Raw genomic sequence first — 17,126 nt, forward strand, 5'->3', positions numbered from 1 at the left:
TATATATATATATGCTTAGAAAAGTCTGATGATAGAAAAATATTTGCACTGGGAAGGAAAAATCCCCTATTAGGAGAGCAGCAAGGTGTACTGGCAAAAATGAAGACATTAACTACTCCTTCCTGAGGAGCTTTTACTGACTCAGTTAAAGGCCACAGCCCTGCTTTCCCCTCGTGCATGCTGAACATAGCTCTACCTGCAAAAGAATGTCTGTAAATCTGGTTTTACTGTGTAACTGGCATAGCACTGCTTCTCTGGAGAAGGTGAGAATTTGAGATGTACAGGCATGGCTGTATAGCAAAATGTTATTAGTGGTAGAAGATAAGACCACAGTCTGTTAGAATGGATACACTGAAAGTCAGGGAATATTTCACCTTTGCGTAAGAAAATGGATAGTCTGTAATCTAGGTGGGATTGAGCTCCAGATTATGGCACCTGGGTTTAAACATCTGCATGAGAACTATGTGTCAAAGCTGTCATGGAGCTGTGGGGCCCGTTCATTTAACAAGACCAGCACCCTTGTAGATCCCTGCCAGGCACATTCAGCTCTTAGCTGTCATAATCAAAGAATGGAGTGTCTCACAAGTCAACCCAGTGTGGCCATAATGCATACTCTAAGAACAATTCAAATGGCATAAAGTACCTATTTGTAGGCAGGGGAAACCCACTCCCTCTTGACACAGTCAGTGACATTTATGGTAGAACTGATTAAAGGCCAGTGTCTACTTCACTGAAGTGGACAACTCTCCAGGATCCATTGATCCTGGAAGTGGAGTAAATGCAGCCTACAAGCATACAAGCACATTCTTAAGGTAGGTGAAATGTTCTGAAGTTCAATCCTACACGTAGGGTTTGATTCAGTTGTGCATATAGAGGCATGAAATGCCACTGGAGAAGATAGAGCAGTAAGGCTGATAAATACTACACTGGACCTACCTTTTTGAGTAGCAGCTGGAGGCCATATAAGTAACCCTAAGGCATCTAAAATGGTTCCACATGCTTTTTTTTTGTGTGAGCAAATGCACCACGCATTTTTAACAGCCTTAAGAATCCTACAAGAACTAATAATATTTTTAAAATAATATGGCTTGTTATTAATATTGCCATTGCTTATGGAAGCTTCAAGAAATTGTTCCATTTGCTCACAATTTAGAATACTGGACCTTTGTTACCCCAAGATAATTAAGTAGGATCAATTTACTCCATCCATCTTTTTAAGAAACTTTTCATCTTGTGGTACTCTCTTCTAACAATGGGCCTTTTTTCCCAAAACCTGATCTTATAAGGTAAGCCATTTATATGTCTCTGTTTCTACTTAAGATAGTGGTACTGAAAAACACACATGGCTGCTCTGCAGCTAAATTTCATATTTAGGTTACTCCATTGGGGTTTTTTTTTTTCCATGAAAGCACTGCTTTTAAAAAAAAACCTCTAGCCACAATTTGACCTTTAAACTGTTAAACCGGTACATTTCTTTTAGAAGTTAGTTACTCTTGTTGCAAGAATTTTCTCCTTGAGACCATAAGTACTATGTGAATACTCCCTGCAAGCAATCTCCCAGTAATTATATTGTACCTTTTAAGTAAAGGTAACATAAATTCAAAATTTTAATGATGGATCTCTCTGAGTTAAATAAATGTTACACCATTATGAAGAAAGTTAAACTGAAATACGAACACTAATACTGATATTTTACTAAAAGTCAGAAACTTAAATCCTCATGTGGTATCTGCACAAATGGTCAGAGTTTTACACCTCCTACTTCCTGAAGCCTCTGAGAGCTGCAGGCTGTGTAATACATTTGACAACTCAGGTAACACCTCAGGTCACATACCAGAATCCCTTCACGGTAGGTACCATAAAACACTGACTAGAAAAACAACTCTGAGCCTAAACAATAAATAGGAACTATGTGCACAAAGTCTGGGAGGTTGAAGTAAGGGTAAGGCTTCTGGGTGAAGCTACAAAGGATTGTCAAAGAAAGAATCAAAGGAAATAGTTACAGGCAAGAGAAGAAAGAAGTACACTTTTCACCTCTGTATCTAGAACTGACTATAAAACAAGATCAAATTGGTTTAGCTAGCTAAAGGGTACAGAAGTTCAACTGAGGTCTGCCTGGAGAGGGTGACAAATTAGGGACATCAACTTGACATATTTGAAGTAACAAAGTTTTATATTAGCGATTATATAATAAGAAATTTGCTCTGACATTATACTCATTTGCAGGCCTAGATTCCCTGCCAGAGCTCCAAAAAATCCTTGTTTCTTCATCATCTAACATCTAAAATGGCAGCAAGTTTTATCCCTAAGAGATTGGCCACTTTCTCCTGCTTTTACAAGCTATGAAAAATGTTATCATCAAAGCTCTCTTATTTTTGTCAAGTTTATGAAAAAATCAAGCTTTGTATTTCTTTTGTCAAATATTTACATTTCATTAGTTTTAAATACTGTTCCATATTCTACATATATTGTTTTAAACAAGCATGTTCATTACCAAATGAATAAAAGTACTTTGGTTTTATGGAACTCTTTCCTGAAATTCTTCAGTTCCATGCTCTGATGTTTGAGAATCAAGAATGTGTTTGACATCTCTGAAAATCAGGGGGACTCAGATATGTCTTACAAAGTCTGCCCCAAGGTAATTTGTCCAGAAATATCCAATAAAGCAATAGGAAACTTACAGTTACAGTCATGCATGTTTTTTTTCCCCTAATATTCTCTGTATATTATACATTCAAATGAAGGTCTGTATCTGCAAGGGCTTGCATTAAAAAAAATTGTGTGTCTGGATTTCCAGTTACCTACAAATACATGTAAGCAGATTATTTTTTGAAGTAATAAATAATGAAATTCAAAAGCAACAGAGAAATGCCATGACAAAAAGCTGTATTTTAAATCTTATTGAAATAATAAACATAAGTGAAAAACGTAAGTCATAGTTACTCACCTACGATGAGTAAGAAAACTACCACTGACATGTCCGGAGCCATCACATCCTGGTGTTGGACATGACATTCCTTCCGTCTTCACTGACTTCCAAGAGAACTGTGAGCCATTTAGGTATCCATCCTTTTGCCTTTTGGCAGCAAGAGGACACCCTGATGCACTGCGATGGGATGCGTATTTTCCAGTTATATGACCCTGACCATCACAGCCAGGAACTGGACATCTGGATAGCAGATAGAAGAGATAAACTTTATTGTTTTGACATTATACATGGTAGCCTCTAAAATAAAGTCTAAATAAACCTGACATGAAAAGGAAAGAATAATCCTACACTGTGGTGGCAAAAGTAGTCGAGATACCCTGTAGTGGGTAAAATTACAAGCAGAACTTTACAATTTGAAGAAAAATGAGTTCTTTGATAAATTCCAAGGAGACTAACCAGTAGACTCAGTCACAGCTGTTGACATTATGCCATTGCAACAAAAGGACTGAGATCCGTATTCCAATTGCAGGTGTTTATCACAGTAAAACATCACAGTGGAATTGAAATGTTTGCTACTGAGCTCTGATCAGCAGTGAAATTGCCCATAAAACCCTACTTAGCATAGAATATTACTTAGTATAATCCTTGCTACATTTTATTTATAGGTATGGAACCCAAAGAAGACTTGTCCAAAGTCATGAAAACGTCACATATACACAGTTAATTATGACATGATCAGAGCACCTCATTAGAAATGCTCATCTCCTTTAACCACTCTTTGATTATATCAAACTATGTGCTACAGCCCAGAGACCAATGAAGGCAGTTCTGTATTCATCTGATGGTTCTCCTTAATTGGGAATCCCCCCACACAGTTTCTCTGTTAAAGCTAAAAAATTCTGCGAAAAACCAAATAACCAAGGTTAGAAGGAACAGGTTAGAATCTTTGAAGTGAAATGTTTAAAGAAAATCATGGTAAATTTTTCTTCAGTGTGTTGCTACATAACATGTCTAAACTAAAGGCCAATTACTTCACTGTTTGTGAACTAAAATATTGCTGCAACTCTCCACTGAGGATCTGGTCCTGAATAGTCTAAGCATGTTCAGTGGCCACTGATATCAGACCGCCTTCCAAGAAGAAACCAAGACCTATTGGTAGGCATTTGTTTCTGTTGCAAACTGCATGAACAATCAGATTTATTGCAGCAGTCTCATATAAACACTCAATTCCATAACAACCTTTATTTAGCATGTATGTTTTGCCTGTAGTATACAAACATCTTTAAGGGGAATTCAGGAGATAAAGATCTAAGTGATTTTTTAATATCGTGAAAATGAAGAATTTTAAACTATTTCTAAATTATATAAGATTGTATCCTTGACTATTGAGGTATTCTTTGCTGAAAAAAGCACAGATACTAGACTTGCTCATAGAAATCAATGTGGTCATCCACTCTTGGATAACTATCACACAATAACATTTATGCCTTAAAAAAACCTGAATATACATAACACCTTATAAAACACACAAAGGCCCTTTGACAATATTTGTTCTCACCTAATTGGCTCTTGGTCTTCTTTGTCTTCCTTGCTTTGTGCTATCCTGATTCCACTTTTCTTTGCTCGTGGACAGCCTGAAAGACTGTGTGAAAGAAAACATTTTAGAATGCAATTTTTCATTCTTGGGTACACTTTACAGGAATACACTTTCTATCTGAGAAACTGGCAAAATAGGCAATCCTGACCAGTTTCCACAATCAAAGCTCAGGTGGGTTAAATTAGGAGAGCTGCAGCAGCCACCACGAGGGGGAATCCGCGCGTGTGGGTTTGTGATGCACGACAGGACTGCTGGCGCTGTGCAGACCACACGCACAGAAACTCCCCGAGGAGTCAGGGAAGACAGCTTTTAAACCCTCTGCCTAATCATTCCTTCAGCTGACTCAGCAGCAGCAATGGCATCTTTAAAAGGAATAGAAGCCATTGTTTCAGGCTTGAGAGACATTATGTCCTCTGTGTCTGAGAGGGACGGAAGAATAGAAAAGACAGGAGTATCTCCTCGTAGGACTAAGGATTTCTTTTGGGAGCACATTAGAAACATTATCAAACCTTCTCAAACATCCCATAAGAATCCTATAGAATGACTGAATAAAAACATGACAGAGCTCAGAGCTTTCAATGCCTTCCAGAGAAGGAGTTCAAGTGCTCAGAATTTACACAGACAGAAAGATTTGGTAGAGACAAAGTTATACGTTAGGCTAACCAATGTTACATTTAACGAAAGACTGAGAATGTTGTTTTCAACTACACAAGCTCATCTTTCCTTTGCATATGAAGAATTCAATATAGAAACCACTTAGTAGACTTGACAATGACCTTAACAGATTTTTAAAGATTTTTTTAGGTAGTTGGTATCTGAGGATACAAGAATGTCTGTGGAAAAAATCATGCTTTGTCCTCTATTTAAGTGTTATTCCCATCTTAACTACCAACACTGAAAAAAGAAATCCACCAGTAGAACACCTTCAAGCGTTGACACAAGAGACAAAGAAGTGTCACCAAAGAAAAATTTCCCTAGAGAAAGAAACAAAATAGAAGATTAAATTTCTGTTTTCAGCATGACAAAAGGTACTTGAGTGTTGTGTAGTAGGTCCTGTCTTTGCGAAGAAGAGACAGAAAAAGTGGTAACAAAATTTTCAGTTATTTTGTCTTGTCAAAACCAGTGAGGACTGAGGGGATGAAGCAGAGAAAAAGGTGATGCAATCACAGGCAGAATTCTGTGTTAGAAAATGAAGAATAGACAAACCCAGAGTTTACATGTTGAAAAGTCATAAATAAGTCAATTAAAGAAAGAGAGAAATGCTGCAACAAGATTTTGGACAACGTATATTATCTAGAAACTTTTAGTGAGATGTCATGGCTACATCTACAGTGCTAAACAGAAGGAACCTAGAACTGCTGCTTTGACCCAAGACCAGAAAGTTCACATTTGTAGAGCTAAGCTCTCTGTCTCTGTAAAGCAGGACAGCTACACCTGTATTGTCTGTAAAGAATAATCTGGACCCACACTGAGTCCCAAATCATTTCTTAGAATTGCCTGGGAGACTTTTAGTAGCCTGGGGTCAGTGTCACACCAGGGATCATGTCAGCATTACTGGAGCAGGCATCTGCACTCTGATATATGGATCTGTGCTCTCATCCCATTTCATTTTTCATTTTAAATGTAACCATTTTCCTTTTCAAAGCAAACTGCTGTTTATTCCAACTTGCACAGTGGATACCAAAGTACCATAGTTCCTTGTGTACAAACTAAATCTGAGAAAGCCTGTGCCAATTAAGGAAAATTTTCTTCAAAAATAATAATGTTGCCTGTAAGAAAGAAGTAGGAGGAAGGGAGTCTGAGGGATTCAGAATAAGAGGAAGCTGGCTCTAGGGCAAGGGAAAAGTTCAGAAACAGGCTGGTTCACTGCCTGGCATAAAACCTGGTCTGCAGAAAGTGAAGGGGAGGGGATGGGAGTTAAAGATACCCCTCCTTTATCTCTGAGACTAGTTGTACTCACTGTGCAAGAATAATCAGAATTTTCATCTGAAAAGTAAACAGTTAATAGAAATTACTCAGAAAGCAGTACTTTTTTTAGTAGGTGTACAGATGGGTATTCTTGTAGATGATGACATTTTCATAAAAAAATCTGAACAAAGAAATTCTGCCTTGACTAATGATTTAAAGCTTTCTACATATTAAATCAATTTAATTATCACCTACTTATTGGTATTTTGGTGTATCATCTCTCTGTAATAGATCTTTCTATTCCGCCACTATGATTTATTAGAAATTTTAAGACCTTTCAGGTCTTCTAAACAGACAGTTCCAACAGACAGCTTCTGAGGCTATGATTAATTCATCTTTCCTCTGACAGCAGATCCATCGAGAAAACAGATGTCAAGTATGAGCCTTTGCTTAAATTTTTTTATCCTATAATAACCAAAGCTATTACAAGGTAAGCATAGTACTTCATTTTTCTATGAGTTTAATTCCTCATATATGAAGACAAAAGACAGGGAGGGATGCTCAACAGCAGTACATGCTGCTGTTACTTCTTGCATAAATTGAAGTGGTATGTGGAACTACAGAATTATGGCAGTGAAATCTGCCTCATGTGTGCTTGCTGTTGAGCAGCCATTTTAAAGACAGATGATACCCAGACATCTCGGCAGCCATTTACGAGAGAAGTTTGTCATTCCCTTCCTTCTGAAACTGAGAGGGTGGTAACTGATGGTATCAAATACAAACAAAAATGCTAACTCAGATACAGACAGACCTAAATGCTAATTTGCAGTTTGGGAATTAGAAAGCCTAACTGACAACATGCTGTGGGGTCTTTCACGCTTAACAGCTCCAGATTTAGGCTACTGGTTTTCTGCCCTTTAAAAGATTTCATTTTGCCAGCCTCCCACCTCAGAAATGGCCTTGACAGATATCATGATCTGAACAGGGTAAGGCTGGTTCTGTGTAAATGTGACAGGTCTCTTGGGGACATCTGTGGATTTAAGCAAAGAAAATGTTACTTGACTGACTACGTGTCAGTGCTTCTGTGCCTGCAGGCAGCCAAAGACATGGGGTTGCCAGAGGCCTTTTTGGAAGAGAAATGAAGGAGTTATGTGGTCAATATAGACACGGTAGCATTTCAAAAGGCTGCATGTGTTAAATTCCAATGGACTAGACAAATGCAGTATCTCTTTGTTTTGTAAAATTACTTTTTATATCTTTATATGTACTTAATTATGTTGCACAATCAAATGAAAACTGGGTCCAGTAGTCATCTGCAGAAATACAAGAATGTAAGAATTTACAGACAAAAGGAGGTAACACCATTCAGCTCATGGTCCAGTCCAGTTCAGTCCTATAGTGGCCAGGAGACAATGCACAGGGAAAGGGTTTAAAAAATGAGTCAACATTCAGTGATTCTCCCCTGCCAACCTCGCCAGCTTTCAGGTTTCTTGTTAGCAACACCGTTCTTCTGCATCTTCACTCTCCTACCTGCTTCTGGTTAAATAGATGATCAAACACATAAATAGCTTCCCTGAAGTTGGGGTTGAGTTACAACAAGCATAATGTTGGTAGAGTGTTAGCTGGTAAGTTTACATATAGTGAAATGTAGCTCTAAATTTGACCTTAAATTCCTCTGAAAGTGTGATTTAATCTCCTGCATCATGTAAGTGCTTTTAAAATGCTTATCTCTTCTCCTTTATAATGTTATTTGTATTTTTGATATTTAATGCTGCATTACAGAAATCAATATTGTGATCTTTCATTTTCACAGTACACAAAATATGGTATGTTCCCAATCTCTTATTTTGTTTATGTTTTGACTTTGAACTATTTGTTTCTTTTAGTGGGAATACATTTAAACTGGGAATTTGTATATTGACTAGTTATAGCCAGCTGTAAAACTACAGGGACTCGGTGAAGAAAGTTGTCCTGGGATGATGTTATGAAGCCGCTTTATTCCTTAACCGCCCGCTCAATGCCCAAGGACGCTGTGCCTTTACGATGGACCCAGGGGCGGGGCCGGAGCCACGGACCCGAGGGGGCGGTTGAACGGCTCAGCCCAAAGGCTCAGGGGCTCCAGGGCCTGGGCAGGGGCTTGGGGAGGCTCGGGAGGGAGTGCGCCAGGAGCACTGTGCTGTTTTTTGGGTTTCTTTTGTGTTCCAGCTAGCTGGGAAAAGGTTCTGTTGGTTTTTTTCTTGTTCTTTTTTTCCCTTTCCTTCCCCTTGCCTCACTGCCTTCCTTCCCTCCTTGCCGGTCTGGGGAGCCTGCGGGGGTGGCCCCAACGGGCCTGCGGGGTGGCTCTGGCTGGTCCGAGTCCCGGTGTCTGTTCCCTCTCCGGGAATTTGTTGTATTTTGAAGGGTTTTTTTATCCTGTTCTACCCTGTTTTGTTTGTATGTTAATAAACAGTTTGGTTTCTTCTTTCCACTTTCACTTCCTGTGACCCATTTGTCTCATTGATGGAGGAAACAGGGAGGAACACTCATTCCGGAGTGTTTCCTCCTGAAGTTTTGTCTCAAAAACCAAGACAAAAGTAAATATCCAGATTCAACAGTACTAGCCTGTGTGGGAATAAAGAGCCTTTACTAACACGAGAGAGATGGACTACACTATTATTCACTGTTATTCTTTGATTAAACAGTAGATAGATATTTACAAAATATGGCACAGCTCTTCTCTACTGATTTAGTTTTCAAATAGCCACAGGGGAATTGCTAATTACAGAGCATTTATACCATTACCTCTACAGTGGTAGTTGATCACTGCAATTGATCAATATCCTAATTAGTGAATGAGAAGTGTTCTTTGGCCCTTGGTAAAGTTATAGTTTAGGCAGTTAAGGTAACAGCTTTCATCCGTAAATTTCTCTTTCCATTCTTCTGGCTTGATGTAATACAATGTGTTGCAATTTAAGGACAAGCCAAACTTTTTTTCTGAAATGTACTAACAAGACTAGTACATATTAGATGAAAGAGGTTTAAAGCTGATTAAAGTTGGTAAGGCTTCATCTGGGAGAGGAGGTAAAGAACGGGGTCCAATTTTGCATTTCAAGGAATATGAAGTGAGACTGGAAGAGACTGACATGAACATTCAGGAAATACAATTTGTGGGGAAAAAAATGCAGGAGTAGGATTTGAGTCCAGACTGTGAAGAGTAAAGTCGTTCAGAATGTAAAGCAACAAACATGAATGCTGAATTGCTTCCTTGGGCTACTAGAGAAGGTAGAAAAACTGAATTTATTTTGTACAAAGACCTTGCTAGATATTAGCAAAAATGTTCCCGCCTATTTGGATAGTGAGTAATGCTGAAGCTGAGAAATGTTATTCATTAATGGTTAATATGAGTTAGACCAACGCATGTCTGTGCAACACTCAATCCTACTTCAGTATTCAGAGCGTGGTTAGGTCAGTTGAGGTACCTTCTAGCCCTGCAGTTATTTGATTTAAATAACAAAACCTTGTCTTTACATACCTTCGATGAGAAGCATAATTTCCAGTAATATGCCCAGAGCCATCACACCCAGGGGTGGGACACCTAGAATAACAATGGAAGAGACATTGAGCAGTTACTCACAGGAAAGACATAACTGCCCATTTAAAAATATTCATTGGCTTAGTCCTTGTTTCCTCAGGTGCCAGCCTTTGGGACCCCTAACCATTGCTAAACCTGAGCTTAATTCCACACCAGGGACAAACATAGTTTTTCATTCATAAAATGTTTTTGTTTGCTACTCCTCAGTTGCTCACTCAAATGCTTCCTGGATATCTCAAGTACAGGCAGATTACTGGAGACTTCCCAGCAATCCAGCATCCTTACACTGCCAGGAATGAGTCGGGTTGACAGCAAATGGACTATCCCCATGGTGTATGCTTAGGTAGTGGCTAACATTTCAGCAAGTAATTTTCTTTTCCACTGGAGCTATTGCTCTAATCCCCCTGCACAGTGTCATGAGGTTGCACCATGAAGAGACCCCTTCACCTCTCCATGAAGCAAAGGAAATGGCTAAGAAAAACAAAATGTGTAGACAGGGAAGTAATGCTGGCCGCTTGCAGAGAAATGGTAACCCACCCAAACACCAAGCTACAGCACCAGACAGAAATTATACATCCCTCAGTGGAATTTCTAACAGTGGAATGACATTAGAGCCATCAAAGAAAATGGTTTTTTCTACATTGCAAAGATGATTGTGATCATCACAGAAAAAGCTACATTAGAATGCTAAGAAAAATCATTAGTTGGTATTTGAACTGCTATACTAAATCACAGAAAAGACAAAGTATTAATTCATATGCATTTTACTGAACAGACAAATGCTGTTTGAATTCCAAAAAGTCACTTTTCTTGAGTCTGAGTTTTGAATTTTAGCTATGCTATTTAAAGCTTCATTTGGAGAAAGCATTCAAATTCAAAAAAGCTTGCTCACAAATTCAGATGTTGCATTCTAAAACACAAGATTTCTATAACATTGAATTTTTTCACTGTTTGAATCAGGAGTTCATGCAGACTTTGGCTTTCACCCTTTAGTTACATGTCTGCTTTCCTCAAAGTTGGTCCATACTGGTAAACCTTTGTTTCACAAGGTTTCTGCAGAGACTTGAACATTCAGTGCAACTGAGTTGTCGAGTTCCATTAAGCTGAATTTTAGCTGTTTTAAGCTAGTGAGCATTACCTACTTCTAAGGAGCTCTGCAGGGCCAAACTTCAAACATGATTATTGATACCTTGAAAGACAAATTAAACTGGAATGTATTCAATGAAGTTCCCATATAATCTTCATCTGGACCCACTCAGTTATTCTATAGAAAACATTAAAATACGGTAGCAGTTCTCAGATGTGAGCTGGTAAAATCTGTGGGGTTCCCTACAACACTGAAGTTTCTCTTCTTCATCCCAAAGAAGCTGTGCACTTTGGACAAGAAATCTAAACAACATGCTTAGAGACAATTCTCCTCTCTTGCTTTGTCTTTGCACAGGACCAAATACATGACTGTGGTCTTGCATGGAAGGTGTCTTAACATGGCTCTTAATATCTTAAAGACCAACATAGAGGTTGACATCACACATCAATCTTTCTGCTTATAGAAATATAAAGCCTGTAATTTCTGCATAGATCCTTCTGATACCAATTATGTAAAAATATGATCCTTGATAAAGGAGTCGTAACTCAGTCCATATGGCTCCTACCCTTCATTCTTTGTTGTGGTTGCACATGGCTAGCATTAACTTTGGTTATTTCTTTAAAAAAATAAGAGGTCAGGGTATCTTATGTGATATAATTTAAATACTCTATATCTATATATATATATATGTTCTCATTATTTATATTTATTTTTAGGCAAATGTTTTGAGATCTACAGATAGACAATCTCTTGCTTCATGTGATTTTTTTTTTTTTTTTCCATGCTAGGTAGCTTCAGTGGTCTGTAATGTCTATCTTGTATTTCTATCAAGACTAGCTGCATCACTGAAGCCTCTTAAGATGCTGAATCAAAAGATACGGGGGTAAGAATTAATTAAAGAAATTGACTAAATTTTGGCTCTAATTGTCCATGGCATTTACCTGATTAAAGGAGAACCCAGAGCCATGGGACTATTCCTCTGCAGACTGTCTGAGGTAACGACAATGATTTCTTCTTTATGAACCCATGATTTGAAGCCACCAATTTCCTCTCCAGACTTTCTATCCTTTCAAGGATAAGCTATTAGCAAAACTGAACAATGTTTTTCTCATCTTTTCCAAGACTTTTCGTTACAGGCAGCATGATTGATAGTGTCTTAACAAACAGGATTTTTAAGATGCACCAGTATATCCCATCAATCAGTCTCAAAATAAGACCATTGCACCTCAACCATTTGGACAGTCTTACACAATTTAAAAGCTAGCTTATTTCTGTGTTGTTTAAAAAAAAAAAATTAAGCAACTGAAGCTAAAGAAGAAATCACCCTGCTGTAAATTTAATTTAATATCTTCAGAAACGGCTTTGCACAGTTCATATCAGTTTAAAATCCTACTTTTGATTAAACCAGATGAGATCTTTATGTTGGCAAGGATTTCAGAAAGACCTTTAAAATTTTGATTTTGGCACTATAATATTTGTTTTCAAATCTCATAAGCTTATATTTACCTTCATATAACAGATGAAATAGGAGTTTAGTGCACTTGGTAAGAACATTTTAAAATTCTGAAACACTTATATTTCTTGATGTTTCCATTCTATGGGAAGTGCTTCTAAGAATGTGACACATAGGATGCAGATATGCAGCAGTCTGTTACAACTATGAAGCTATTACAATATTTACTTGCTATCCTAAACAGATTAGATAAGGAGACAACCCTAAGTTCTTGTTCTATTGGAATTGGCAGTCTGTATTTTCCAAATATCTGAGCATATGTAAGACTTGCACATACCTTACTACTTTGCTATCATTTACTACCTATATATATTTGACTTAATCAATCATATATACATACAACAGTGCCAGAAAAACGTATGCACAGGTGCTTGTAAGAGGCAGGTGATGTGAAACTTTGAAAATGACTATCAGAGTATGTGGAAAAAGAGAGCTGCAGTTTTCCTTGCTTACTTAAAGTAAATCTAATTTGGCAGGATCAGAAACTCATTTGTAGAATCTACATAATAGCTTATTGCAGCACAGGAAATATTTTAGTACTGTAATGAGGGAGGTGACAAAAGGAACTGACTCTCTGAAGAGTGATGTTCAGAACATAGAATACTAGCACTTGACTACAAATTCAGGGCATCCAGTAAAAGAAAGGGCTTGTCAGGGAAGCGGAATGCAGTTAGCAGTGCCTTGATGTCCCATTCATTTCACAGACCATCCGAGAGAAGCATTTTTGGGAAAATAAGCAGAAGCAGAAAGTAGGGCAGGCAGCAGAACAACAACAGCTGTGGCAGCTGGATTCAGTATTGGGCTTAGATTCAATAGCAGGAAGAAAAAAGGTGAGAGTTAAATTGAGAAAAATACACTTAAGCTCTGCTACTGATTCTTCACTGTGGAAAGATTGAAGGTGTGCAGCAATTAAAATTCTGGCAGCCTGAGGAACTCAGGGAGGTTCCTGGGACTGGGGAGGAAATGGATGCAATGCCCAAATGAGCTCTGGCAGGGTTGGTCCAAATGCCAATGGTTAAAAGTCTTGTTGAAACCTGAGCTCACAAGACCCCCCAGCTCTCACCAGCATAGGGCACTACAAATAAGACCCATATTTAAACCTGTATTCCTAGGCTTTTATCCAGGTCCACAGGAGCAAGATAAGCTTACATGTAGTGTACGTACTTAGTTTGACAGCTTTACTAGCATGAGAGCAAATAGGATTTTACACAAAGTGCAAAGACAGAACTGCAGTAGTTTTGTCCTCATTATTGTGTATGACTTTGGTTGACTTACTTTTTCAAATTATTTTAAAACATAATAGATCCAAAACATACTGATAAAGACATAAAAAGTACTTCAACATTTTACTTTTGTGCTGAGGATATCAGCTCCCATGGAAAAGAATTAAACCATCAATCTCTCTCACACTGGCCAATTGCAATGACTTCCTACAAAATACCTTTCATGACCCATCATCAGTAAGCTGATGTATCAGCACTAAAGACTGATGTTACCTTTACTGTGTAGTTTACAGCACTTAGTACCTACTACATTGTGCATCCAATCTTCCCTTGTGAAGAAAGTGAACACAAGTATAAGTCTATCAGAGAGAATATCCTATAAATTACTAATTAACTATTTTATAATTGTTTCCTGTGGGATTTTTTCATAGCAGAATGTAGAATTTTTTTATTGTGTGGTGGTTTCCATCTATTTGAGATTCTGTTTTATTTGACTGAATCACCAGGAATGGAATTCATAGGTTGGGAGGCTGGAAGACAGACACAATAATACTTGCATTTCTATTTTTTTGTCTGAAGATCTGAGTATTTTAAAAACATTACTGGATAAAATCTCACAATACTGCTTTGGAAAATGGAAGGATTTGTCAGAGGAAAATTGGAGAATAAAGAGTCTAAATTACTTTACACAGAAGAGGAAAATATGCTAGAAGTATAGATTCTTATTCACTGCTCTGTTTGCAGCTAAGAAGCTGTATGTCTTCTGAAACTGCATGTGGATTCATAAATTATGGTGGTTTGTTTTGGTTTTTTTTCTAGTGAGGTAGTCCCAGAACAAAAGGTTACGGAAGTAAAATTGTAAAGAAATTGCATTTGCAGTTCCCTGAATTGAATATGTGAGAGAGGAGAAAAAAAGGAGAGGGCAAGAAAGGAAGGAATGAGAAGAAGCTCTGTCAAATTAAAAACTGCTTTTTCTGTGGGGTATAGTAAGTTTATTGTGTGTCTATCCCTTTATGAATTTGAGGGCTTGTCAAAAATGGCAGGTTTGCTGCTTTTGACATATAAGTCCTCTTTTTAACTAGTTAAGAGGCGAAAAGAGAGAACAAGCTTTCCTCCAGTTCCGTCCTCTGCCACTCACCACTAACCTGTAGGGAGCATTCCAGGGTGAGAAACAAGATCATGAACAGAGCTGTGTGGTCCTCAGCACAGATTTTCGGCCACAGGTGTGTCAGTAAGTCAGTGTTGTGGCTGTTGTTATGAGAACACCGCCTTAGCAGGAGATGGACAGATAGCAGCAACTCATTTTGTCTTTATGCTTCTGAGTAGTCACAGCAATGCCTCCCAGCCATTACTGTTCTAGCCAGCTCTGTGAAAGCAATCTGGATGTATAAATATCTAAAAATCTTATTTTCAGGCCCAGGTATTTTGGTAGATTTTCAAGCTCTAATTAAGTATGTGAAGTGGGAATGCTGCTGATTCTTTTCCTCATGATGGCACAGAAAAGCCGTTGTCTGATCTAATTCCAGTATGAATACAGATATTTTCCACTTTAATCCTGTTGTCTTTTATTGTCTATTTTTACCATACCATTTGATTTCAGAATTCCAGTGATGATACTTTCTTTAGATACCTAGACAAAAACCTTCTACCTACACAACCTATCTATGAACTTGCAATGAAAAACAGTTTTGTTAGGATGGATTTCTTTTCCCTTAATTTTCCCCAGTGAGGTGCCATATCTACATACTTCTTCACTCTATTTTACTCCTTACATTTTCTTTCCTGGTGCCTCTTTCACCCTATTTTCAATCTGCTGTCCTTTTCCTGCAGTGCTCCATAGTTTGCTTTCCATCCATATTCCTCTCCAGCACTTCTCTTCTGCATTCTACTCCCTCATTTCCCAAAACCTTTTCTTCTTCATTGTCTCTTTTGACTCTTTAAAATTTTCTCTGTTTTGCTTCTTTTATTTTCTCTGTCCCCTTTGGCTGATGTCTTCAATCTCTGATCCTCCCTCATCCTTCCTCCTTTCATGATCCCTAATAACCTTGAAGTTGATGTTTCTTTCTTCTTTCCTCCTTCATCTTTGTGGGTTTTTTTCCCATTATCTCTTCTTTCATCACCCTTGTTGTCCTCCTGCTCTTTTCTCCCAAATGATTTTATAATTCCTAAAATCTGCATTGCTTGTGGTCCTCTCACATTGCTGAAATGACTGGGTACACATTGTGCCCTTGTGTCAGAGGAGAAAGTGCTGTGTGTGAAACCTTAATACAGAATTTATCGGCTGTCAAGACTCAATGAGTCATTTTAAGTATCTTGCCCTCTCTTATTTTTATTAAAGTCCTTGTGAGCTTTATCACTGGCTTCAAAAGGAGCAGAAACAGGCTAACACCAGGCACTTCTGGAAATTGCATGCAGAGCTCATTTGAGGTAATTTGAATTGGTTCAAGAGGCAGCATAAACTCTGAGACAGTCATGCAGATAATGAATATTTCAAGGGGATCTTACATCTATGGTTTCATGTTCAAGGCTAAATTTATGTTCCAATCCTCACAAATGTACCTATAATGACCATGCAAAGTCAGACCCTTATAAATATCAAAGTTTCATAAAGATGCATTGTAAGCCAAAAAAAAAAAAAGTTAAATTTAGATAATTTAGATTCATATGTTAATTATGTCTCTCTATTTGTTCTACCTAGAAGGAGTACTCAATCACTGAAATTTAGTTTTAGCAAAAGTGCTAAATATTACTTCTCCACATGTCTCACTGGAGGTAATAGGGAAATTTAAATGCCAAACCCAAAGCACATATAAAGGAAGAGGATTTCAGGAAATTACAAGAGTCAGCAAAAAATTGTGGTGGAAGGGCAAATGGGTGAATTTAGAAAAATCTTTTTCCATCTTGTCAGGGGTTTTTTTGGCATTGGATCCAACGCAGTTCCAGTTAAGAGTGGACAGGAGATCAGGGGGATCCAAACAAGGATACCTCCTGGTGGGGCATTACTAAGTCCTCTCAGAAGACACTGGGAGAAGTACAGATTGGAGATCAGAAAGAAGCATAGAATGGAAAGATTTGTTATTGCCACCTTCATCATACAGTCTTTCTATCCATGAAGGAACAAAGCCAGGCCTGTGGAGCTAGTCCAGGCATGAGACTAAAATAATTTTGGCTCAGAGGCTTCATGGAGTAACTTCAGTCTCTTGTATCTCTGCAGAGAGATTGCTCTGTCTCTTTCTCTTTGCCTCTAGAAATCCCCAGCAACGGAAAGGTTCTGAACTAGCGCTGGCTGACTGCATAT

General features: G+C 38.1%; 1 protein-coding gene across 17 annotated transcripts in view; it reads right to left on the reverse strand.

The window, feature by feature from the left end:
* Window positions 1-17,126, reverse strand: part of MYT1L (myelin transcription factor 1 like) — a 320,395-nt gene that overhangs the window by 25,851 nt on the left and 277,418 nt on the right. For all 17 annotated transcript variants that reach the window (XM_017745019.1, XM_017745023.1, XM_017745030.1 and 14 more), the window contains 3 exons: window positions 9,946-10,008; window positions 4,488-4,571; window positions 2,948-3,169 (listed from right to left, as the gene is read on the reverse strand). In XM_017745019.1, coding sequence (XP_017600508.1) covers window positions 2,948-3,169; window positions 4,488-4,571; window positions 9,946-10,008 — 369 coding nt within the window. The remainder of the gene's footprint in view (window positions 1-2,947; window positions 3,170-4,487; window positions 4,572-9,945; window positions 10,009-17,126) is intronic.

This window comes from Corvus brachyrhynchos, unplaced genomic scaffold (assembly GCF_000691975.1).
Source record: "Corvus brachyrhynchos isolate BGI_N302 unplaced genomic scaffold, ASM69197v1 scaffold116, whole genome shotgun sequence".
Classification (NCBI taxonomy): Eukaryota; Metazoa; Chordata; class Aves; order Passeriformes; family Corvidae; genus Corvus; species Corvus brachyrhynchos.